Genomic DNA, 26,920 nt, shown 5'->3' on the forward strand with positions numbered 1-26,920 from the left:
AGACTGGCTTTGAGGAACAGAAGCCAGCAGCTTAAGGTGAAAAAAAAATTTTAAGTGACCCGGCCTACCTAGTCACTGAGGTGCTGCTCTAGCCTTTTTCTCTTTGTACAGCCAAGCTAGCCTCTGAGTAGTCACAAGTGGGTGTGCAAAGTACTAAGAGATCACCATCATTCAGTGTGGATTTGTTTTGCAGGTTAGGTGGAAAAAAGGTTAAAGTACTTTACCATTGCCTATTATTTTAAAATACACACTTCAAAATGCAGCCATGCCTTAGCAGTATTTTATTATACACTCATCCAGAGAACATGTAAATATGCATCATAGGCTCTTGAAATTGTCACATTCATGTAGCCAATGTTCTTTAACAATACCCTTTCACATTTCATCACCACAATATATACACAATTAATGTTAAATGGTGGTAAAAGCAAATTACAGCGCTGCATAGAGGATATATAAATTATCCACAAGACTTGTACATGAAGAGTTAAAGCCAACTGGCCTACACTTTAATGGAAGAAAAATGCTAGACACATGGCTAAACTTACAAGAAATTCAAAATATATTTCTAGTATATAAAACCATGTACAATTAACTCCAGTGAAGTGCTTTTTTTTTTTGCTTGAAACTACAATATAGTGGAAAGGTTATTGCATAACACAACACACCCTGGCAATAGGTGTTGGGCTGCCAAGAACCACAGAAACTGTTCTTACCAAAATAGCAAATTATTGCCATTCTCAAAACCTCAAACCCTTTGTTTCTCTTCTTCATTGACTCTCAATATTAGCACAACTAGCTCTCCACTTTTTAGTCCAACTACTCAGGCAGACTTCAAGTTAGTGTACCTCTTAATTTATCAGACTCTTACCCTTCTCAACTATTGCACTTTCATCCATCAAACATACAAATCCTTTAATCTGCTGCAAATCCACTGTTATATGTTCTTTTGTTCCAAACAGACAAGTTCACAGGTTAGTGGGAGTGGGAGCAAATTAGTAGAGGTAAAACTCGTGTAATAAACTGAATACCAAGAAAATGAACAAGTTAATTAGTGTAGGGGTTTTGAGAAGTATACAAACAGTGTAGTTTTGATGCTTTTAGCTTGTCATTTAAATGCAAACAAAATCTAGATCCTAGCATCTCTAAAGCTTCTGTTTGAGCTTTGTAAAGAGTATCTTTACACTACAGTGGCACAGCTCCAGCACTGTAGCTGTGCTGCTGTAGCATGATGCTTCCTCTAGTGAGGGAAGGGGTTTTTCCATTGCTGTACATAAACTACCTCTCATTCAATAGTTGCAGGTATGGTAGGAGTTAGGTCAACCTAACTGTGATACAGGATGTAAGTGTTCACGGCCCTGAGCAATGTAGCTAGGTTGACTTAAGTCTTAGGTGTAGAGCAGGCCCTAGACTAGGACTTAGAACATTAGTTAACATATCTTTATTTCTAAATCCTAGAGCATATAGAGCCTTGGTGATTGCTTATGCACTTAGCATGTGAAAGTCTTCTCTGCAGAACACACAGAATTAAGTCAGTAATGAGTAAACAACATTCAATGGTGTCAAAAAATATCCAAAATCTTGACATGGGACAGTTATTGGGGGATAGAACAGATTGGACAGTACATCTGCAATTTGGAAATGACATTTGTGAACATTTAACACAAGAAACTTCCACCCATAGACTCTTCTATAAGAGTATTTTTGGTATTTAGAGTAGAGTTGACAAAATACTGTAGACTAAGTACCTCTTCCAGTCAGTGGTGGGTTACATGGAATGACCTTTGTTTATAAACTGCAGATTTTAAAACCCTTGACTGCTGTTCATCAATAAGAGAGAGCACCATTAAAAACAAAGATTAGAATTTTATTTCTCCAGTTGAAATGTGATAGAAAAAGATGACTCCAGTGTGGGTTTAAGCTTCCAGTTACCAGCCATGTTCTGCACTGCCAAACAACTGAATTCAAGCAAGGGTTCGCTGCCTAGGCTTTATTCTTGGATATAGCTGCAAAACAAAATCAAAAGTAAAAAATACCCGAGCTTTAGGTGTGATAATTAGAAAATCAAATCTATAATTAACAGATAACCCACTTACAGCCAAAAGGCTACTTCTGATTACATGAATGGATTGTACAGCAAAGGGTAAGACATGTTGTCCACTGGACGCATTTAGTACATTTCTTTAGATTACCAAGTGACATGCAGGTCTGAGCAATTCAAGGGGAGACTGTCAGAGGTTTGAGTTTCCTTACCTAAATAACTGATGCTATTATTTTTATTTCCATCCTTCAGCAGGTGGCAATAAATGAGTATAACTTTCCACCACTTTATGCAGTCAGAAATTTAAAGTTTACCTGTTGCATAATTCCGATCTGCATTTTGGCCACATCTACCTTCTAGGCAGGTGAATAGAACACAAACTCCAACCAGGAATGATCCATGCCACAAACTTATTACATCCCAATTATTTAAATATCTTATGTACCAAATATCAAGGTTGCTAACAACAGCCACCATACTATACTTAGGGAGCCAGTTTTATCCTTTTGTTTGATTTCATGGAAAATATCACTATTTAATATGATGTTAAAGATCAATTAAAAAGTTATAACATAAAAAAACTTCAGGCAGCCTAATGATTACTGTTCTGTTTACTATCCTGGGTTAAATTCTTAACTACAGTTTTTCTTTTTCTACAGCAGTAATGCTCAGAGAAAGTGCACTCAGGTCCTGGGAAAGAGGGATTGCCTTCTTTGTGTCACTGCAGCAATGATTTACCTAGAAGTTGCATTGATGGGTTCTAGAAGTTCCCTCTAGTCTCCCACCTAAGGAAAAGTGTAACAATAGGCCAAGTTCAAGAAGGAAGGAAGAAGCTTAAAGTAACTTACCCCCAAAAGATTTTTAGGCACATAGCCTTCTTTATCATTGAGTCGAGCCCACCACCATTCTGTTTCATTATCATCCTTACGTCTCAGAATAGTAATAGCATCTCCTTCATGGAATGAGAGCTCATCACTATTCTGGGCTTCATAATCCCATAGAGCATACACTACTCCTTTGTTCATGACTCCCAACTTCTCCTGTACTCCTGTTATCAAGAAATAAAAGTTAAACAAGAATATTACAAATGGCAAATTACCTTGACTTTATCCACATGGGATTTTGGGTCCTCGTCTCCAGTGGAACACACTGAGAGACTTTCATTCTGCTGCAATTTAAGACTGTCCATGTTTCCATTATAATTTCCCCTCCCCAGGAATTTAATTGCAGATTAAAACCTGATATGGCATAAAACTTGTCATAGGAAGGTTGGGAACATGTTTTTTTCTTTTCATTGCACGTCTATTTGAAAATTAGTTGGCTTTACTTTAAAGATGCAAATTAGGGCTGTCAAGTGATTTAAAAAATTGCGATTAATAGTGCAATTAAAACAAATTAATCACACTTAATAGAATGCCATTTAAATAAATATATTTGGATGTTTTCTACATTTTCAAATATATTGATTTCAATTACAACACAGAATATAAAATATACAGTGCTGTTATTTTTTATTACAAATATTTGTACTGTAAAAAACAAAATATTTTTCAATTCACCTAATACAAGTACTGTAGCGCAATCTCTTTATCATGAAAGTTGAACTTACAAATGTAGAATTATGTACAAAAAAATAACTCAGCAATTGGCTGAAGTAGGACTAACAAGTTTGGTTACAATTTGCAGGAGATAATGCTGCCCGCTTCTTGTTTACAGTGTCACCTGAAAGTGAGAACAAGTATTCGCATGGCACTGCTGTAACTGGGATCGCAAGATATTTACATGCCAGATGCACTAAAGATTCATCTGTCTCCATCTTCAACCATTATTCCAGAGGACATGCGTCCATGCTGATGATGGGTTCTGTTCAATAATAATCCAAAGCAGAGCAGACCAATATGTTCATTTTCATCATCCAAGACAGATGCCATCAGCAGAAGGTTGATTTTCTTTTTTGATGGTTCAGGTTTTGTAGTTTCCGCATAGTGTTGCTCTTTTAAGACTTCTGAAAGCATGCTCCACGTCTTATCCCTCTCAGATGTTGGATGGCACTTCAGACTCCTAAACCTTGGGTTGAATGCTGTAGCTATTTTTAGAAATCTCATACTGGTACCTTCTTTGCATTTTGTTAAATCTGCTGTAAAAGTGTTCTTGAAACAACCGTGCTGGAGTTCAGTCACAAATTTAATTAACGCGCAGTGAAGCATGTCCTCTGGAATGGTGGCCAAAGCATGAAGGGGCATCCAAATGTTTAGCATATCTGGCATGTAAATACCTTGCAATGCTGGCTACAAAAGTGCCATGCGAATGCCTGTTCTCACTTTCAGGTGGCATTGTAAAAAGAAGCAACACCAGTATCTCCCATAAATGTAAACAAACTTGTTTGTCTTAGCAGTTGGCTGAACAAGAAATAGGATTGAGTGGACTTGTACGCGCTAAAGTTTTATATTCTTTTGTCTTTGAGTAAAGTTATGTAACAAAAAAAAATCTACATTTGTAAGTTATACTTTCATGATAAAGAGATTGCACTACAGTACTTCTATGAGATGAATTGAAAAATACTCTTGTTTACAAATATTTGCACTGTAAAAATGATAATCAAAAATAATAAAGTGAGCACTGTGTAGTTTGTATTTGTAATAGAAATCAATATATTTGAAAATGTAGAAAATCATTCAAAAATAATAAATTTAAATTAGTATTCTATTAACAGTGCGATTAATCGTGATTAATTTTTGAGTTAAGAGCGTGAATTAACTGCAAGTAATTGACAGCCCTAGTGCAAATCACTCATACTAGTCTCATACACATTCTCTAGCACAACAGGTTTAGAGTTCTTACGTCTTCTTGCTCCACCTAGTTATTACAGCATTTGCTGTATATCATCAAACTGCAAATCTGCCTCAAGGGGTATATTAAAACCCTAATGAAGTCTTCACACTCTTTTTGGTGTAAGTTAGAATCTTAATTTTATTCAATTGCTGCTTCTAGAAAGATGCTTCTCTTGTGATATATGCACTGAACTTAAAAGCTGTAGGTCATCTGTCTCATTAATTCAGTGAACAAAACATGAATAACTACTCATGATAAGGAATTTAAATAAGTTTAGATCTTCAGCCTCCTGGTGTAGTCTGCTAGAAGTCTGGGCTATCCTGACAGAATTCCATGTGAAATTTACATGGCAACACCCTGCTAACTCCAAAACCCTATCATCATTAGAACTGTTTCCTAGAAAGGAAGGAAGAGAAGTTTAAAAATCATGCACAATGCCATAGTGAGCCAGTGAGCTGACTTGAAGAGGGAGGAATGACATGGCCAAAGAAACAGCCAAGAAAATATTCTGGCACCAGTATTTTGAATGCACGAGAGGGTGGGGAAGGGCAATGCTAGTTTCAAAGACCTATGTAGAGGATACAGAATTTAACTAGCGACTTGATAGTCAGGACAGAGAAGAAAAGTTGAATTTTGGAGACGTTTTGAAGGTTTGTAAAGGGAATTATCAAACACATACGCTTGGCAACCTACCGTACAAGAACTGGGAACACTGAATATAACCCTCCTCCATCTCCTCACACTTGTCCGCAGCAGTTTCTATATCACTTATAGTTGAAGCAAAAATTGCTGCCCCAGATTCTACAAGTAGTTTACAGAGATGAACACTATTGCAAGAAGCTGCACAATGCAAAGGCGTCCTGAAACAAAGCCAACATTTAGACATCAAAATGGGCCAGGAACCCTACAAATCCAACCTTCAACAAAGGGTTCAGTCATCCTTTAGAAGTTACTTTTGAAAGACAATTCCGTTTTTACTTGCGCCACAAACATTCTCCACATAAAAGTTAAATAAATAACCTAGATGAAATTCTGACCCCACTGAAGCCAACTGGGGCAAAGAGATTTTAATGAGAATGCTAAGTTTTCATGACATTTTACAAGGCTGCAGTATGTTAGCTTTAAAGGGCAGAGAGGCTTGTGCTGGTTAGAGAGTAGAGGGCAAGGCAAGAAGGGCGAGAAATAGCTCAGCAAAGCCAGCTCTCTAAATTCCTCACATACACTACTGAAGTGCTGCAGGACAAAGAAACATTACTCACCGTGTAGTAAATGGAGTTCTCTAAGGTGGGTTCTCCCAATGTGTCATGCACTTCAGGTTTGCACATCACTTCATGTGCCCAGGACCAAAGATTTTTCCCTAGCAGTGTCCATTTGCTCCATGCATGCACCCCCACTCTGCTCATGGTCTGCTCTGAAGCTATAGAGAGGGCTGCCACCATTTAGTTCCTTCTCTACCGCTAGGCCCCACTTAGGGAAATTGAAGCAGCAAAGAATGAGATGGGTAGTGGACATAAGGACAACACATCCTTCGAGTGCTTGTCCCTATGTGTCATGCACTTCAGGTGATTCAGAAGCAGTGTCTCTCTGTAGGAGGTGGGTACCCACAGCCCTATGTCACAACAGAATACAGAACTGCATTACCCAGAGAGGCATCAGAAGCAGCTGCTTGCCCCAGTGCATAATGTCTTGCGAAGGTATGTACAGAGCCTCATGTTGCTGCTTTGCAGGTGTCAATAACAGATACACCCTTGACAGAGGCTACTGAGGTTGCTTGGACTCTCGTTGAATGTGCTCTCGCACCCCTCTCAAGAGGGACATTATTCAACTCGTAGCAAAGTATGATAAATCCTGAGATCCACTTTGACAGCTTCTGGGTGGAAGTGGCCTCTCCTTTCATCTTTTCCACAAATGATACAAAATGTCTAGATTTCCTAAATGACTTACCCTCTGTAGGTAAAAGGGAAGGGCCCCACGCACATCCAAGAAGTGCCACATTACCTCTTCCCTGTTGGTGTGTGGTTTAGAGTAGAGCACAGGAAATGGATGTTTTGGTTAATGCGAGTCTGACACTACTTTAAGGATGCACTTCAGACGCTGTCTCATGAATACCTTATTCTTGTGGAAAACTATTGGAGGGGGGCAGAGGAGGTCTGCCATGAGTGCTCCTAACTCCCCTACTCTTCTGGCCAGTGATTGCGACTAAAAATGCTACCTTCATTGAGAATCGCAGTAGAAAGCAGGGTACCAGAAGCTCAAACAGCACTTTTGTCAGAGTTGGTAAAACCAGATTTACGTCCCAGGCTGGTGTGAGTTTTCCCATGGGAGGGAAAACTGTAACCAAACCTTTCAGGAATCAAGATGTGACTGGGTGTAAAAACACAGAGTAGGTGTCTACTTACCTGTCTCTGCCTACATTTGGTGGCTCCTGACACTACCTGAGAGTTGCGAGGCAGACGACAGAACAGGTATTCCAATCCTTTCACAAGTACAAAATACCTCTTTTCAGCCTGCTTAGCTACTGGTGAAACTGTGGCAGCTGTCTACCAAAGTGTCTTTGTAGGTTTGATGGTGGCTTTGGTGAGTGCTATTCCATTTGGTTCTGGTCTGTGGAGAATGTCTAGCAATGCGTAGAATGTGTAATGCCTCTGCCACTCTTTTAACCAAATCTTGGAAGGCCTTAGAATCATCAGGGTATGCAGGGAGGCAGGAATCACTGCCTCATTGGGAGACAAGGACGAGATCACCAGCATGATGGCATCATCTTCTTGTTGGGCCTCTCCTCCAGATTGTTGTTGTGACTTCTGAGGCTGAGGGGCTCTTCCTCTACCCTGCACAGCCGGACACCTACGAGGATCCTCTGTCCCTAACATGGGTATGTCAGGTGATAGTCTTGGGTCTTCCAGGCCCCGATACTGCCATTGCATGACCTCATACCCCCTCGGTGCAAAGTCCCAGGGTGATGGATATCAATATGCACAGGGAGGGTTCTTAATTGCACAGGAGTACCAAGACACTCTGGACAATACACATACCATTTCTGAGCTCAACCCCTGCAAGACACCGTTGGGGGAGTAGTCTGGGATGGGTGTCCCCCATATTCTTCTTCTGATTCCAACCCCAACTTCAACAGGGGACCTCTCAGTCCTGGAGGAGGCAGTGATGACCTGCCTCTACAATACTGGCAACAGTCTAGTTTGACTGCAGAAATATCTGTACTGAATAATATCCTGGTCCCAGACATGGAACTCCAAAGAGTATCACAGTGACTCTACTTCCATAAATACAATTAAGTCACCCGCTGCTGAGAAACAGGCTGGAGTGGATAGAGCAGTTTCTGTAATTCAGGCCACTGGTACAGAGAAAGCCAGAGCTGGCAGTGCGGATGCAGCAGCTGTAGATGGTGCCAAAGTACCGTGGTTCTGGAACGTGCTGTGGCCTTACCATCTGATGAAGTCCCAGACTGGTCCTTCCCAGTATCAGACGGTCCCATTCTGGAGTACAAAGTGTCTCCTGACTTGGTGCACGACGGAGACTTTTGCCTCTTAGAGGACTTGAATGGGGAAGGACAAGAGGGAAGATTATGGGACACATTTTGTCTCCCTTCCATTTGCCTTGGCTTCCCACACCTGTGTCTCTTGGCACTGGTGTGGGGGCGGGGTGGGGGGTGGGGGGGGGATGCCTTGGAACCAGCCAGAGCCACTGTAAGGAATGTTCCTACCATCTTTAGACATTTGGGAGTGGGATCTCCCAAGTCAGAGCCTGTGACCACTTTTATAGACTTCTCCATGAGGAATCTTCTGGGTTAGAACTCCCTTGACTGTTTTGTCCTCCTTGGAAACGACCTGCAGATACTGCACCTAGAAGGGACATGGTTTTCCCCCAAGGAGTCCAAGCAAGTGTTGTGATAATCTGTAACCAGAAATGACTTCTGGCAGTCTATGCAGTTTTTGAAGCCAGGGATCCTTGGCATACTCTCCACACTGCTGTTGGAAGAACTAGAGGGCAGTAAGAATAAGTGAGTGTGTGTAAACAGGGATTATGGTGTGTGGTACAGGAAATGCATCACTCCACACACCATGGGTGGGATTCTCGAAGTTTAGGAAATCAAGCCCTAAAAAATCTATCCTAACCAGATTACAACATCTAAGACTAATTTTTAAAAATCATCTATAGGGAAAGCTGAAGTAGTCAGCACATACACTAAAACGGGTCGGCAACCTTTGAGAAGTGGTGTGCCGAGACTTCATTTATTCACTCTAATTTAAGGTTTCGCGTGCCGGTCATACATTTTCACGTTTTTAAAAGTCTCTTTCTATAAAAGTCTATATTATACAACTAAACTATTGTATGTAAAGTAAACAAAGTTTTCAAAATGTTTAAGAACGGTCATTTAAAATTAAATTAAAATGCTGATCTTACGCTGCCAGCCTGCTCAGCTCGCTGCCAGCCTGGGGTTCTGTTCACCTAGACCAGCAGCAGGCTGAGCAGGGTCTGCGACTGGGACCCCAGACCTGGGGGGGAGGGGGGTTCAGGGGTCAGGGAAGAGGGCTGGGTGTGTGTGGGGTCAAGGGTCAAGGCAGAGGGCTGGGTGTGGGGGGGAGTGGGGTGGGGTTCAGGGCAGAGGGCTGGTGTCTGGAGGGATGGGGGGTGCAGGGCAGAGGGCTGTGTGTGTTGGGGTGGGGGGCTTCAGGGCAGAGGGCTAGGTGCATGGGGGGTGTAGGACAGATGACTGAGTGTGTGGGGAGGATCAGGGCAGAGGGCTGGAGTGCTCCACTCGTAGGGGTGCTCCCAGGCCCCTGCCCTGAGCAGGGATATGCCTGTTCCCCCCCACCCTTTCCCCAAGGCTCTGTCCCTACCTCTCTCTGTCTCCACTAGGGGACTGTCTGCATGCTGTTGCTCTTGCCCCCTCCCCCTCGCTAGGGCCATCAGCTGATTGGCACAGGGAAGGAGAGGGGGTGGGGCAGGAAAGAACCACGGGAGAGGGATGCTTGGTTGCCGCAGAACCAAGCTTCTGCCTCCTGCCCCTACAGGGGAGAGCGGTGGGCAGGGGAGCTGAGGGTAGGACTGCAGCAGACGGCAGTGTGCCGCTCAAAATCGGCTCATGTGACATGTTTGGCACACGTGCCGCAGGTTGCCGACCCCTGCACTAAAACTTCATCCTAAACCATGACCAGTAAGAAGGAACTAATATGGTGAGGGTCTGGCAGCCCAGTGCAGAGCATGAGGAGAATGGTGGCGCATGTGAGGACCAAAACACACTGGAAAAAATCTTCAGTCCTGGGCATGCACAAACCTGAAATGTATTACACATAGGGACAAGCACTTGAAGAACTATGGACTATATATTATACTCCTGGGGGAATTCTGCGCTACTGTGCAATGCAGAATTTTGCAGAAATTAATGTTGTGCACACACAATTTCCTCCCTCTCCCCCCACACAGAAATAGGCTGCAGCACTGCTAGCCGCCTTTAGGGGTCACTGGACTAGGCAGAGCCCAGCTTGCACATAGAAGACACTGCTGGGGGGAGGGAGAGGGAGCTAGAGAGGTCCTGGCAACTGCAGTTCCCAGTATGCCCTGAGAGAAGGATATGGAGGCGCACAGGAAACTCTGTGCAAGCCTGAGGCCAAGCAAGCATCAGGCTGTTTCTCCCTCTGGATTCCTGGGATCCTGGGGGAAAGAGACAGGTATGTAGGCAAGGGGGCGGGCCTGGGGGGAGGGTGCGTGGGTATCTGGGCCGGGGAGGCCCCATGGCTGGGCTCTGGGGGGAGACGATGGGGTGTGGGTATCTGCGCTGGGGGGGCCCTGCAATTGGGCTCTGGGGATTAGAGGGTTCAGGTGTATTGGCTGGGGGACCCCACAGGTGGGCCTCACAGGGGAGGGGTTGTGGGTGTTTGATCCCCCGGGTGCGCTCTGGGGGACGTGGGGGAAGGGGACAGAGAAATAGGACCTGGGTTGTCATAGGGGTTTCTTTAACTCTCTGTTTCTGGGGGAATTTTTGCGTGTGTCTGTATTGTTACAGACATACTTGCTGACAGGTATTTTGAAATAAATTACCAAAATAATTGAAACTGGCGTGATTATGTAGTGTTGTTTTGAGAAATAAAATTTGCAAAGTTTTAAAATATTGTGTGCAGAATTTTTAAGTTTTGGGCGTAGAATGCTCCATGAGTAATATTAGGATCAACTTTTTTTTTAAAACGTCCCTTTCTAAAATCAATGGAAAGTTTAAAAAAATTGATGACACAAAAAAGACCTTATAGAAAAGTATATAGCATTTTTTAATAAAGTAGTTCATTACAAATACTGCCAAATTATAACAATCTATAGGCAAAGGATCCATGAAGATAAACCCACTTTTGGATAAAAAGGGGGAAGGCTGTATATTTCAAGTCAAAATTATTAAATATTTTGGAGAAAAATTAGAATTATACAGTTAAATATAAGCAAAATACAATAGCATTTATTATTTGTACATTACACTTAAGTGAACATTTAGTAAAGTCATGCATTTCAACACCTCAATCATTAAAGCTATGTCCACACTAGAGACCTTACGGCGACACAGCTATATCAATGCAGCTGCACCACTGTAAGATCACATTGCTCCATGCTGACAGGAGAGAGCTCTCCTGTCAACATAATTAAAACACCCGCAATGAGTGGCAGTAGCTATGAGGGCGTCTTCTGCCGACTTAGTGTTGTCCACAACATCAGTGTAACTTACATCAGCTGGGCTGCGTGTGTGTGGTTTTTTTCATATTCCTGAGCGACATAAGTTTTAGTGCAAAATTGCTAGTGCAGACATAGCCTTAGAGTTGACAAAAAGGTCATTTGGTAAATATTTAATAATCTGATCCCAAGATAGCTCTCCACTAAATTTCATCATCAAAACTGACTGAATTGGGACTTTGAAGTTAAAAGTGCCAACACACTTACCATCCATCACTGTCTGCTGCATTTACGTTAACACCAAAATCAAGCAGGAACTTTACAATGTGGTGATGACCAGCACACACTGCATTATGCAAAGGGGTAATTCCTTCATCATTGGGTTTGCTGGGATCATCAACCTATGGGAAAAAATTGAAATACTTAAGCCCAAATCATTTCCTTCACTGAAAAAATGTGGAAGAGACTGACTACATATAGAAACGTTTACCTCATAAATGATCCTTTGTACCAGATCAAATTCTCCCTCCAAAGAAGCATCAAGCAGGAGGGCTAAAGGGTTGAACTTTACCCTCAAACCATGACCCGTTCGTTCAGAGTCAGGTTTCTTCAGGTTGGTACGTTTAGTCTGAGTGGAAGAAAAAGCAGATGTCATTCCAAGTTGCATAAATATCACAAAACAGACAACTTCATTTTAACCCAACAAGCATGACTGTGCCCCCAAAGTGCTAATTAAGATTTATCAGCATTTCCATTATAAAACCACAGTGGCAGATATTAATTTTATTATGTGGAAATCTGAAAGTCATTCCAACACAACAGCAGATTACTGTTTAAAGAAAATGGTTAGAAGGTACAGTAGGTTAATACTTAGCTCATCCCTCATTTCTGAATATCATAGTTTTAAATCCCATCTGACATCACAATTGAAAGCGAGTCTGGTGGGCTCATCCCAGTCTCTAGCAAGACTTTGATCTCATTACAAATTAAACAATTCAGCATGATTGACAGTCTCTACTTGGGAGAATCTCAGGTTTGAACTAGCAGGAGTGTTCATTACAGGTTAGGACTGAGATGCATTAATTTGCTACGCTGTTTGCGGTGAGGAAGGAAAGCTTGCACAGCACTAGACTATTGTATGTGTTTTTTTAGCCACTGGTTTCAGGAGAAACATATTCACAAAATCTAAACCATTTTAAAATTTGTTTTGTTAAACAGTATATTACATCAATCAGATGCTAAAACATTTTGCTGTAGTCTGGGAAAAATGCAATTTGTGCTTTATGTGGACTGCAGGCTGTAGGGTTTTGAAATGTGTGTTTTAAATTACTGTTATATTTAAGTGTGGGGGAAAAGATTATCTCTCCCTTCTCCTCAAAACAGCTTGCACCTGTTCCCATAGGGAATACATGCAAAGCCCTGTGTACGCCGTGGCCAAGCTGGACCTAAATTATTCAGCAAGGTCCTTGGATTCTACGACAGCTTTAGATAAATGAAAAAGTAGGTGTGCTCACTGTATTCAATATAGAAGTGAATACTACAATCTAATAAGTAATATTTTTATATTAAATTCAATTTATTTTATGCTGTCCCCACATTTTCAATTCTCTACCTAGTGCAGATTTTGATAATGACAAGACAAATAGTGTTGAAGATGTGCTAGGGTGAAACTGGAGGCTTTGGCAGCTAGAAGGGGGGCTGGTTGGGGGCCATGGCATCTGGGGAAGCATGGAGGGTAATTTGGATTGTGGGATAAGCACAGTAGATGGATGTTTCTGCTAAAATAAATCAGCAATGTTGACATTTACGTTGTCATTTTTAGGATGTAGAGGGGAATGTGGGTAGTTCACACCGCCCAGAGCTGTTTTTTTTCAGACTGTTTGCAGAACTAGGAAAGCATCACTGCCACAGTTTCCACTCAGGTTCATGTTTACAGTTATCTTTGCAACCGTGAGGTCTGAAAACATTATTTAAATTTAAGTCTGATTCTGGAATTCAGTTTTTGTCAAAGGGTAATTTCAGATAAAATTCTGCAGCTAGAGAATACATATGACCCTGGACACGCAGGATCATCTACAAAATATGTGCATCATTTCCTTACTAACTAGCCAGAGACGCATATGAAGCAATATTAGTATAGAAACAGCACTTCTGTCAACTTATTCATAAGAATCTTCGATGGTGCTGTGTTTGTTTTCCCTTTATTCCTTTGATATCATAAACCTTATGCTATTGTATATCATTTAGCATAATCCCATTGTCTTCCAGTCACTGCAGGAGTAATTGACTGTAGAGCTACTTCCAAAGGCCAAGAGTAATAAGTAATATAACTGTATTTCTGCTGTCACTTACTGGAGGAAGTGGAGGAGGAACAGCTAGTGGCACAGGAACTTCATCTTCTACTGGGGAGCTGACCTCAGGTGTGGGACTGGATGACTGCTCAGTGGAAGGAACTACAGCAGGATTGTTATTATTGTCTTCAGTAGTCTCAGAGGTTTGGTTAGTGGTTTCAGTGCTAATCAGTTCCTCAGTGGCAGGAGAAGGTAATTCATTATCATTGGCATCTGATGAAGGAGGTGGTTCATCAGGAACAGCAACTGTGGGTTGCACAGAAATAGGTTCTTCAATATTTCCATTGGTGCTAGTGTTTCCATTATCAACATCTGCTAAGTTGCCTATAAAGTCCTGTGGGTTGCTTGGTTGATAAAAAGGAGCACTTTCTATTCCTCCAGCAAGTGTATTAAAGCGCTGATACAGTAGCTTCTGTATATTTGGTCCACTGGGCCCTTCAGGTTCAGTGATAGAGCTACGCTTTTTTAATGGCCTAGGAGCATTGGCTAATTTTCTTCTAAGAGCTTCAAGATCAGCATCACTTTGATATCGTAGGGGTGAATGCACAATAGGTGTAAGCTTAGTAGGACTGAGAGGGCGAGGAATGTTTTCCACATTGCTATTTTCACCTGATGGCGGAATGTTTTCCAGCTCTTGATCTTTTTCAATGAACTCAATCTGAGGCTGAGACTGTGGCTGTGACGTGTGGGTAGGCAAAGATCCATGAAGGAATGGTAAAGGTGATGGAGAGGTTGAACCAGACTGTAGGACAGGTTTTCCATAAACTGAAGAGGAGAAAATAAAACAGTGAGGAACTGCTTTGAATTTATATCAGAAAGGTCATGCAACAAGCTGCTGGATGCGCGTGCTGCTGTTTGTTCATAAATCAATATAGAAGAAAAAGATGTCAATAGCTAGGTTATGTCATAACCTATCACCCAGTTGGCTGATCAAACTAGGATATCAGTACTCATCTGTTAGTGATGGAGATACTTCTGATAGAGTTATAAACTATTCATTGATAAATGGTAAAAGGAGGGTTGTTTAAAAGAAAAGCCTGCCAGACACTTTCTTTAATCAGTCTCTGTAAAGATACCTGGAATACAACATTAGATAATGTTTTCACCCCTCAGCCATAAGGCCGAGAAATATTACATCTAATATAAGACATATTGTTCCAATAGTTAGCTAGTATGTTTTAAAATAAAGATGTCTCTCAGCACATACCTATTTGCCACCTCAAAAACTAAAAATGGGGTTAAATTAAATTGTGATGCTATGCTGTTTGAATAAGAAAAATCAAAATCCTCCTCCTTTCCTCTAAATTTGGACAAGTTATTCAAACAACAAAATAATGCTTTTAAGGTAAGTGTATTTATATTAATCTCAACTAAATTATTATTTATTACAAACAGACCAAAAAGCAAGTCTGCTGAGTAAGTCTGAGGTAACAGTAGCCTATTTCAAAGGGAAAGGCAATAAATGTATATATTCTACCTGCTTTTACTGATTTATTTAGGGTATTGTATACAGCCTGTTGATAGTTCTTTGGTGGTGTTGCTTGCTGAAGATACATTGAGTAGATGGAACTGGAGTTCACTGTTTGAGGTCCTTTTCTTGGAGACTGAGGCCTTGATCCTTTATCAGCTAGAAAAGGCCGGATAGCCACAGTTAAAGGGAGCTCAGGCCTGCCATCTCCGCCAGGAAATGAGGAGGGACCAGAAGGTTGATAAGTAGGGCTAGGAGGTACAGAAATTCTCTGTTGTATCTGTTGTGAGGAACTAGGTTGATGTATATTGCTCGATGGTGGTAAGGGTATAGGTCTTTGCCGATTTGTTATACTGGAGCCAGGTCTTGGTAGGCTGCCATCCTTCCGCCTTTCCAGGGAATTTGTAGAACCTGTTCCTAAAGGAACAGGGCTTGGATAGGTTCCATAGTTTTGAGGCAACTGCTTACTTACACCAGCGATAGTAGGTGGCACTTTCCCCATATCAAGGCCCTAAATAAGAACAATACAAGTATTGTATGAAAAACTGGGCAGACGGCACCATCTCACAAATAAAATAAAAATAACATGAGCAAAAACATGCACATCTTAACTAGTCAGATTCATATTTCTGAAGGACAAAGAATAATATACATTACATATATATGCACAATTATAATATACATTACATATATACACAATTATGAAGCATGTTTTTTAAAATTGTATTAGACATTATGCTTCTAGGAGATTTTTCACAGAAGACTCAAAGATCAAGAGAACTACCATGTATCAGAAAGAGAGAGAGAGAACACACAAATTTTACAAGCCCAGTATAAGATATCTCCAATTATAATATGTAAATATGAATCAAAACAGCATTTGCACCATCAAGGGCCCAATTTTCAAACTTGAGCACCTAGCTTTAGGCACCTAAGTTTACAAGTTTGACCACAAAATCCATTTGGTAATAATGTGAAGTAAATCTACATTGCACTTAAGAAAAGAAATTAAGACAAGGCCGTCACTTGTTGGAGCTTACAGTCTAAGAAAAATACAAACCACTGGGCAATGGTGCAAACACCAGAGGACACAAAAAGATAACACTAGCAGGCTCCATGTATGATGGATTTGAAGTTTTGTTTTCTTTTAAAGGATTTTGAAGGAAAAGAAGAGGGAGGGTGATTAGTGGATAATGGGAAGTTATGCAAAGCAGCAGCAAATGACATGAAAGGTGTGAAACTGAGAAGGAGACAAAACATGTAAAAGGAGAGGATTAGGAGTAGGAAAGGGCTTGAGGGGGAGAGCTGGAGAAAGTGAAAGCAGAGATGTACATGAGTGGCAATACACAGGACCATGAAGGTGAGGGACAGGAGTTGAAACTTGATGTGATAAGAGACAGGAAGACAGTGTAAGAATTTGAAGAAGGGAGATGGAGATGAAGAGGATTTTATTAGTGACATTTTTGATAAATGGAAGGGAAGAAATGAGATGAGCAGAGACCTGAGGCAAACCCTGCAAGAGAGGCCAAAGCCATAGTCAAAAGTTTTAGCAAACAAGATATATAAAAATACTACATAAATTTGACAGACATTATGAGGTTACTGGTTTTTATATGCCGCGTACGAAACCCACCAGCTTATCAGTACTTCCTAATACTGAAGATGGCAACGGTTGATTGAATACAGTTCCTTGTTTTAAAGCAGTGTCCATGCTTGATTCCTTCCAGTCTGCATTGGAGATTTGAGGTGGTTTTACCACAGGAGTTGAACTCTGTTTAAATGTCGGCCAGTTTCCATCATTAGCTTGAAATAGAGGGAAAACGTGATATTTATGGTTATCAATACTGATCATTGTAAACAAGCAAAACATTTGAAGTGGAATCCATTATTCAGATTAGTTTAATCACAATGGGATTAATATGATGCCAAACATCAGATAAGCTCTCATTAATGTTAGTCTGCTGCAGAAGAACAGAATAAAAGCTTAACCACCAGGAACAACAAGCTATTCGTTACCCTTTGACATTCAAATTAATTATATTAAAATCAGCTCTAATGACAGATGGTGAATATATGGGTGCTAACTGCAATTTCAGCTATCATATTCCAAAATTAAACTTTTTTTTTTAAATTCATCTATACATAGAAATATGATATTAGCATTCAATATTGATAATTTTTGGTGAACCACCAAGATACAAGGCTAAATTCTGCAATGTATCAATTATATCAATGTATATCTTGAGTAACTGCATTAACTTCAGTGGAGTTTTTCCAAATTGGCACCTGCAGAACTGAACAGAATTTGGCCCAGAGTCATTGGTATGCAGTGAGTTGTAAGTAAAGACTTGTAGTAGCTACATTAATTCCAGTAAACGAAAATCTTCCAAAGTATGCATTAATGTCTGTCTTTCTTCTCTTCCCACTACTCTCAGTAATTATAATAGTGTCTCCCTGTTAAAGATTTAATTTTTCAGAAATTCATCTTAAATCAGTTGAAAATTTCAAACCACAGACATATTTATTCATTGTATGCAAAAATATTATCCACAGTTGCTTGTAAATTGAAGTAGTCAGTCCTTGACCGAGTCCTTAATGCTTTAGTGTACAATTTTAGTGATTGGAGGAAACAATTCACTTTCTACTTTTCCAACTAGGATACAAGTTTTAAAGTGATCTGAAAGTTAGACCTATGCTGTTACTGTAAAACAGTTTTGAATTAGTGCTTTGTTCTCCTCTTTAAAAGATCATATTTCAGTTGCTAGACTCACTCTTGCTCTATGAGGTGGATACGGTTGTTTTGGTCCCCCCCACTGCTCTGTAGTGACCATAGCAAAACAATTTAATAGTAGTATTAATGGCCTGTGAAAGCGACACATACAGCCTTACTTTACCAGAGGATGCTAACTGAAATGCCAAGTCTTATGTGGAAAAAGGGGAATTTATTGGGATTCCTCGAACCCCACTGTGAGGAGACCAAATGAAGGTCAGTGATACTCAGTGACAAAGCCTTCCACTTCATCTCAACTTTACAGAAAAATTCTATCTAGGCCTCTCACTGATGCTTTTTTCCATTTCCAGATTTGTCACCATACACTACCTTATACAGTTTTTTCCAAAAACAATTTGACTGCTACCCTACAAATAGGTCACATGAGAGTGTGGTAGACACAATGCAGTTTACATCACTCATCTTAGGGCTTATGAACCTGAGCCACTTTTATTTAACATCCAATTTCTAAAGAAGTTAGAATCTGGAGACTGTTCAGCAACCCATATTTCCACCATGCCAGTCCACATTCAGAGTTTATCAGCTCATTAATTTGTCTTTACCCGAGCCCACATGATTATATGATCTATTTTCTATCCTTCACTCTGCATGTGAACTGCCCTAGTAATTATCTTTTAAATTATCTTTCCTAAATGTTCCACACAAAAAAGTTACAACAACATTTTAATTTCAAATCAATTTAGGTTGAATTCTGAGAGAGAATTACGTTGGGATAAGAATGCTTTTCTGATTGTTAATTTAATACAGTTAAAATCATTGTAGATTTTTTGCCCAAAACACTTTGTGTAACATACAGTCCCGAAACTGCTTTTCAGAGTCTGCAGAATGCCAGGAAGTGCTGTAGTCAGGGCCAACATCAAGATCTGACACTGTCCATAAACTGTGCACCTTGTTTTTATTACCATCATCTAGGTAACAAGAGTAAGACCAAAAGAGACAAAAGTAAAAAATACGTGCCTCTAAGTAAGGGCAATTTTTCTAAATATGAACAGTTCATTGGATTAATATTTACTACATAATAAACCTAAGATGTTCTTTAAGTCAAGCATGTTTATTACTGTTCCAGTTCACAGATCAATTCCAGCAGTTCCTATATCCTATTTACACTAAACAAAGGAATGAAGATTTAGATTTAGTAGTTCAGATTTAGTAGGTGAGAATGAAAAGAGGGAAGTAGTAAACTTATTTAAGGGGTAAGAAATAGCAAGACATCATAAAACATATTTCACTCTTATAAATACACATCCACACAGTTTTAAAAAGAATGCTCAGAGAGCTAGCCAATTGCACAAAAAATGTGCATTGAGTATAAAATTTCAATTTTAGAACTATAGGGACAAGTGCACTTATCCTTAGAATTCTACAGTGAGGAATAGGAACCAAATACGTTCAACCTCTGTCTCTCCAACCTCTCCAGTCTCTCTCTTTGGGGGCTGGTCTGCAGGTTGCTTTAATTCGCACCAGAAGGGTATACATTTTAGTCCACACTACTGTGTCGCACGCTAACTAGTCTGTGTGGACCCTGTTGGTGTGCATCAAAAGTTTCCTAGTCCAAACTAACATAGTCCCACTTAAAACAGCTCTATGTTAACATGCATTAGGAAACTTTTAGTGAGTGTCAGCAGGGTCCACTTGGGCCAGTTAGTGCAAGACACACTAATGAGGACTAAAATTTACACCCCTCTGTTGTGGCTTAAGGCACTATATAGACATGTTCTTGGTTTCCTTCAGTTTCAGAATGCATCTGATCTCATCTTTCTGCCCCCTATATATCAGTCAAACACGTCTGCCAAGTATCATGGACCTTGCATGGCATACATGCATGGAGACTGCCTCTCACATTAACGCCTATACTGAGTGTCAGACAGCCTACAAATACAGCTCTGGCTGCTAAAAGCTGCTTGGGAGAGGTGCTGAGCAGCTGCTGTGTGCTACTCCCTCTGGTGGATCTGACCAGAGAAGGACCAGCTGTTAGGAACAGGCAAGCCCTGACAGCGGCAGCTAGGCTTGCCAACCCTCCAGGTTGTACTGGAGTCTCCAGGAATTAAAGATTAAGCTTTAAGTAAAGATAATGTCATGTGATGAAACCTCCAGGAATTCATCCAACCAAACTTGGCAACCCAAGGGCAGCAGCAAGTGGAGGCAAAGGCAAGGACAGAAGATTAGAGGGATGCAGTACTGGCCCTAGGCTCCCCTATCCAGCAACCAGCAGTCTCCTAACTCAGACACTGCCATTCACCGAACTGACCTGCTACCCTGACAGGTCCCTGCTACCTCCTACTCCTACCCAGACCTCAATCACCCCACCCAGTTGCCCATAATTCCCTTAGATATCACAGAGCCATTTCAAGCTACATCTTTCTCCAAGATACCTCCACCAACCCAGCTGTCCCCTGCTTCCTCCGAACTATCAAGTTATCCCCCTGGATCTTCCCAGAAGTCTAACTATCCAGCTGCCCCCGACACCCTTTGTGAACCCCCGACATCTTCAAATTCTTCCCCTCCACCCAGGCCTCCATCTTCCCTCAGCCACTGAGCTTCCCCCATCTTTCCCTACCCAGATATTTCCATAAACCCAGCTTCCCTTAGCTAGTCCCTCCTCCAGCACGCCCAACACTTCTGTTGCCTTCATCTTCTGCCCATGCACCCCCAAAATCCAATTTCCCTTCAGTATACCTCAGCCACTCCCGCTAACCCTATTGCATAGCTTCTCTCTCTCTCTCTCTCTCTCTCTCTCACACACACACACACAATTTCATCCAATTATTTAGTCATTTTACTAGTATATTCTTACAGTAACCATATACTGTAAACCAACAATCTGAAAACACTTGATTTCACTATTACTATTATATTTGGGCCTTTTATAGAACTTTGCATTCATAGATTTCAGACCAATTGATAAACAGGAGAATGCTTATCCCACAGTCATGTAGCAAGTGAATTGCAAAAGCAAGCGTGAAATCCTAGTCCCACTGAAGTCAATGGGAGTTTTGCCACTGACTTCAAGGGGGCTGAGATTTCACTCCAGGACCAGAAATCAGTATCTCCCAATTCCCATCACAGAAGACCATATAAACCCTCATAGTCTCACACATAATCCTATCTCAAAAGAAATCCTACACATGCCAGGTCTCTCCATCATTGTGAATTCACCCTAATTTATAGATTGATTACCTATACAAAAGTTTCTACTAAGTTTTTGTAACTATTCTTTCAGTATCTTTTTAGACCTAAACACTCAATGGGGCAAACTCATCCCTGGTGAAACTCATCTGGCAATACTCAAGAGATGAATTTGCCCCAAATCCATTTACTTTCTTTTAATCCCCAAATTAGCCTCCTAGAAAGTTTACATTATAATAGTGTATCTACTGCATACCAGGACACAGCACAGTTTCTAAAATTGCTGTTTAATATGCATCTGTATGCATGAGCTCAAATGACCATATTAAAAACTAGCAGTCTTAACTAGCCAGCTATCATCTACACACTCACAGCGCAGGGTGTCAGACAGAGTAGGTGCCAGGCAGATGACACTTTGAACAGCAGACTGAAGAGAGGAAGTGGGAGGTGACAGAATAGGCTCCACTATTATGTCTAAATCAGAAATCTTCCAGGTTCCTGGAGATTTTTTCACACACTCATAATCTGTCTCTACAGGACAGGCAGATTCAGTTATACAAAAAAAGAAAGAAAAAAGTGGTGGAAAAATTACAACATAATGGTAATGCAGAAATTAGAACAGGAAAACTCAGAAATCAGAAATAAACACATGACACTTGAAATGAAAAATCTCAAATTTGATTTTTTTTCTAGCAGTGGATAGACAATATTTTCATATACAGCTCTTTTAAAAAAATTGCTTTAAATACAATTAGAATCATAAGCATGTAAAATAAGAACTAGTCTACACTACAAAGTCTTAGAGAACGATCTCTCTTTTATAGTCTAAAAAGGTCTAATGCAGTATAAACCCTGGGGTAGAATACAGCAGACCTAGAAGTATATATGCAATTATCAAAAAAAATAGTGAGATTTACAAATACCAAAATGGTGTTTGTATATAACCTGCAACTTATGAATTGACCCTTTCTATGTGATAAGAGACTTCAATGCAAAAAAAACAGAAGCCAACACAAAGGAGTTGCTAATCTGTCATTGTTTATCTGTCATCTCACTCAAAAGGTGACCCCAAATCCACGTCCTGTGGTCAGAGGTTTAGGACTGTGCATTTCTCAGTCTTAAGGAGATTCTTTGTTGCCAACCCATTCTTCGGAATTTTGACTTTACTAAGACATTTACTGACAAATTGCCCAGTGCAGAGAACTCTAGGAGAATGTGAGCCAATAGACTCAAGCACCCAAGGCATAGATGATATAGGTGGTTTCCTATACCAGGCCCCATATGAGAAGGTGTATTACAATATAGACAGAATTGTTAATTATGGGATACATGGGTGCCATAGCGTTGAAGAACATGTTATAGATATGACTGCAGAGAAGCTCCTTCATTAGCTGCAGTCAGAAAGGAGCTGGCAGTTGGAATACTAAAGGACATTCCACTGCAGAAGTAGCACAAGACAAACAGACACCCCAGAGCCAGAACCAATCATTTTCAAAAACTTATTTCAGCAAGCTCTCCTCTTGCTGGGGAAACAGACCTAGGAATAGAAATCTATCAACTTCATTTTTTAAGAAGCAGTGTATTTTGCCCAATTCAATACTACTTCAATAAAAAAAATTAAGACAAAGCAGAATGCTTTTTAAAAATAGATGAAAACAAAATGCTGCAAAAATCAGTTGTATTATATTTACAGATTAAATTGGAGTTACATACTGGATTTTAAAATACAAACTGATTTAAAATCTATCATTTAGAAACACTCCTAGAGCAGAATTGTTCACGGTCACACTTCAGACAATTGTACATGCTCTTTTGTAGGTGCCATATTCAGTTTATTAGCCATGTAAAAGTCTGGCAAAGCTCTTAGGATGAGTGAGAAGAGCAAAAATACCTGACATCTATCTCAAATGACTAATATGCCCAATTCACAGAACAGCACTGAGAAGCCTAGCTCACTTTGACCAGAGAAGATGGTCCTTGGAGGTCGCATGTCTGGACAATTCCTTTGCCTCCTCTTACCCCAAATATTTTAATAACCATTACACTTAAGTATTTACCAGATTTTGATCTCCCATGAGTCGCAGTGGAAGCAATGGTGAGAGACTGTGGTTTCACTGGGTCTACTGGTACAGCATAACTGCCAGAGCTAGGAACTTGGATGTAAGGCCCCACTGCTGCTACTCTTCCTGAAGCAGTCAAAGATGACTGGGGCGATGATGTTCCATTAATATGATTTAACTAAAATAAACAAATCAAAAATGGTGTAAATGTCTATTTATCTAGGGATTTCTAGTGTGTTAAGAAAAATATGGTTGAATAATCTAGAATTATGCATGGTAGATAAGTCACCTCAAATTTGTTAATCAAATATGAACCACAAAAGCAGATTTCTACTTCACAAAACAGACTTTGCCCACCTGAAACTATACTGAGTTCTCAACCATGGCTATATTTTCCGCAAGCAAAATATTTTCTCTCTGTTCAAGGGCTTGCTTTACCTCAGACATTATAAGGTTGGGGCCCTAATAGGGCACTGAAAACCAAAAGTGAATCTAAGTGTAAGTGGTCCCTTCATCTGGGCTTTTACCTGGTCATCAGAAAACACACATACAGTTAGGGTGACCAGATAGCAAGTGTGAAAAATCAATTCGGGATGGGAGGGGGTAATAGTTGCCTACATAGGACAAAGCCCCTAATATTGGGATTTCTGGTCACCCTACATACAGTGTCCAGCATGCAGTTGACCACCGTGCTTAATTTGTAATGAAAGAGGTGCCAGAGCTCAAGCAATTTTTATACATTTATAACTGATGCAGCAAGCCCAGAGGTGCCGGGGCTTCTAACTGCCAAGCCTAGAAGTGCCGGGGCTCAGCCTTGCAAGCCCTGGCACAAATTAAGCACTGGTTGACCAGGTTATTTAACTACGGGCAGATCATCAAACCACTTAAATAAAAATCATCTTTCTGCTCCAGGCTTGGAGGTGGTGATTTTCATAGTTGGGAACAAATATTTTATTAATTATCCAAACCTACCAAATGCCCTGATGGAAAGCCAAAAATTAAGCCCTCATTTCTGAAATATTGTTACTGTTGCAAATTTTAAACAATATCCAAGTTCCTAACATAAAAATAGAAGGAAACACATTGCAATCTAAGCTTTTCCTAATCTCAATGGAAAGAATGACAAAATTCTGTATTTCTAAAGGTTACTATTTTCAAAAGAAGTGTTTTTGTAACTGTGGTTTTTCAGCTGGAGGAAAAAAAGTTACATTTTATGACTTTTTTAGGTTGTTGAAACCACTAAAATGTGCCCCTTTTAATAGTTTATCTTACAGGAATGTTTTCTTTTTGACGTGCCTCAACTTTTTTCTTGTATAGTCGCTCACGCAGCTCATTGATACGCTTGTCCATCATAGCCACCTCCATGTTACGTTTGTTTAAAAGTTCTTTCTGCTGCTGAAGCTTGGAGTTCTGCTCCTGGTTAAGCCTATTACGAATCTTTAAAAATGCAATTGTTATAATTACAGTAGATACTTTATTTCACCTGCTGTCAAATTATTTTATAAGATATCCAAAGACATGAAGTAATATAGATCAACTAAGTTCTTGGGTGTAAGTCTACACTTCTACATAGCCTGTTAAGTCAACATTTGCATCGACATACAATTTTTTAGAAAAAGAAGCAAAAGAAAATATATCCTAGGAAGCAATTGTACATGCATGAGTACATGTTGAATCATCCAACTTATGGCAACTCCAAGCATCTAAGCATAAAGATGTTTCATAAAGGAACACTGATGAGATGAAAACCAAATCATATATAAAATTTGACGGTAAGCTCATCTTTTTAAACCTTCTTAAAGTCAGTCAATTTTTAACTACCTGGATGGTAAAAAATATATATAAAGAAAATGTCAGTTTCAACAACAGAAGCAATGCTACTGATTCTGCTTCCAATTCCAAATAAAACCTCTTGATGCATGAATGGGATGCAAACTGAACTGGTACACAGTCTAGACCCTGATTTTCCTTTCTACATGGGAATTAGGTGAAACCTTCATTTGAAGGCTTCTAAAGGTTAAGGGGGTGGGTAACCTCTATAGTTTAAAATCAATAACTACGTCCTTCATAATTATTTTTCTTGTCTCCCCACTGGCTCTCTCTGGTAAATAATTCTGACAGTTTGTCCCAGTTCTCCACTTCTCATGTTGATGTTACATGCAAAAAAACTGAGGCAAATTTAAATCTTGATAAATATGTTGGGGGCCAAAATGACAACAAGCAACGATACAGACATCTCAGCAATCTTTTAAGCATCTTTGCACTTCGAATTGCTCCAGAAATGGAGATTCACTTAGTGTAAGTAATAGGGGAAAAAAGGTCACTTCATTTTCAATTAAATAAAAATGTAAGAAAGATTAGATTAAGCTTCATACTGTGCAACCTGGTATAATACTTTGAATGAAGTTTCCCTCCACTTCAGAGAAAAAAAATTATATTTTAATGATTGTTAAAGAGCACATCCCAATTACATGAAATCATCATACAAGAATGTCCTCATTTAAAAAAAAAAAAAATCACATCAATCTATACCAGTGATCGACAACCTTTGTCCCACGGCCTGCCAGGGTAAGCACCCTGGCGGGCCGGGACAGTTTGTTTAGCTGCCACATCCGTAGGTTCAGCCGATCACGGCTTCCACTGGCCACAGTTCACCATCCCAGGCCAATGGGGACTGCAGGAAGGGGCGGCCAACAGATTCCTCAGCCCACGCTGCTTCCCGCAGCCCCCATGGCCTGAATTGGTGAACCGCAGCCAGTGGGAGCCGCGATCGGCTGAACCTGTGGATGCAGTAGGTAAACAAACCAGCACAGCCCGCCAGGGTGCTTACCCTAACGGGCCACATGCCAAAGGTTGCCAATCCCTGATCTATATTCAAAGGTTCAGAGCTAAGGATAAAAGAAATACATGCATCCCAAGAAAGTGAGAAATGTCAAAAAGCATTACTTGTATTTCCCATTTTTAAACTAACACATGGTAGAGCTCACATCTCAACCACAAAACACTATAAGGAAATTATAAAAACCATGAAATCCTGGCAAAATGGTATGTATTTAAATATTTGTAATTTCATACATTTAACCAGAAACCATAGCAATGTAAGCAAAATACTTTACCTTCTAAATTAAGATCTACACTATAGCTATAAAGGTATACTCGGAGAAATAAGGCACAGGGTAACTGCAAATTTTTCTTGTATTTGCAGTTTATATTTTACTTCTGGTGATTCTGTTAAAATATGATCAGGACAGGCTTGTTATTTAGCCCCTATACATTTTAATTATATCATATATTCACTATTATGTTTTCATACTGCATTTTACAATAGATGTTTTCACTGCTTAATCATACTTTCTAGCTATGAAAGCACCTTACACAATGTTTGCTATACCTACTACCTCACAAAAGAGAAAAGATTAAGATCTGAAAAATTAGTCTGAGATAATAAATTTTAGAAAAAAGGAAAAACAGAAACAAGTACTAGTTTACATGCAGAGTTCAATTTTTGCATATACATTCTCTTCATTGCTGAGTAATCCTCTTCAAAACATTTATATAGGTTATTATATTATTTACAAT

At 40.1% G+C, this 26,920-nt stretch overlaps 1 protein-coding gene across 6 annotated transcripts in view; it reads right to left on the bottom strand.

The window, feature by feature from the left end:
* Positions 1-266: 266 nt before the first annotated feature.
* PPP1R13B (protein phosphatase 1 regulatory subunit 13B) overlaps positions 267-26,920 on the bottom strand; it is a 136,185-nt gene continuing 109,531 nt past the window's right edge. For 5 of the 6 annotated variants that reach the window (XM_032771610.2, XM_032771608.2, XM_032771611.2 and 2 more), the window contains 10 exons: positions 24,614-24,778; positions 23,339-23,519; positions 16,998-17,167; positions 15,374-15,875; positions 13,898-14,661; positions 12,036-12,173; positions 11,813-11,946; positions 5,567-5,733; positions 2,890-3,089; positions 267-2,006 (listed from right to left, as the gene is read on the bottom strand). In XM_032771610.2, the coding sequence (XP_032627501.1) occupies positions 1,965-2,006; positions 2,890-3,089; positions 5,567-5,733; positions 11,813-11,946; positions 12,036-12,173; positions 13,898-14,661; positions 15,374-15,875; positions 16,998-17,167; positions 23,339-23,519; positions 24,614-24,778 (2,463 nt within the window). In that variant the 3' untranslated portion in view covers positions 267-1,964. The remainder of the gene's footprint in view (positions 2,007-2,889; positions 3,090-5,566; positions 5,734-11,812; positions 11,947-12,035; positions 12,174-13,897; positions 14,662-15,373; positions 15,876-16,997; positions 17,168-23,338; positions 23,520-24,613; positions 24,779-26,920) is intronic. The other variant, XM_032771609.2, reaches the window with a different exon arrangement.

Source organism: Chelonoidis abingdonii, chromosome 4, assembly GCF_003597395.2.
Source record: "Chelonoidis abingdonii isolate Lonesome George chromosome 4, CheloAbing_2.0, whole genome shotgun sequence".
Lineage (NCBI taxonomy): Eukaryota > Metazoa > Chordata > Testudines > Testudinidae > Chelonoidis > Chelonoidis abingdonii.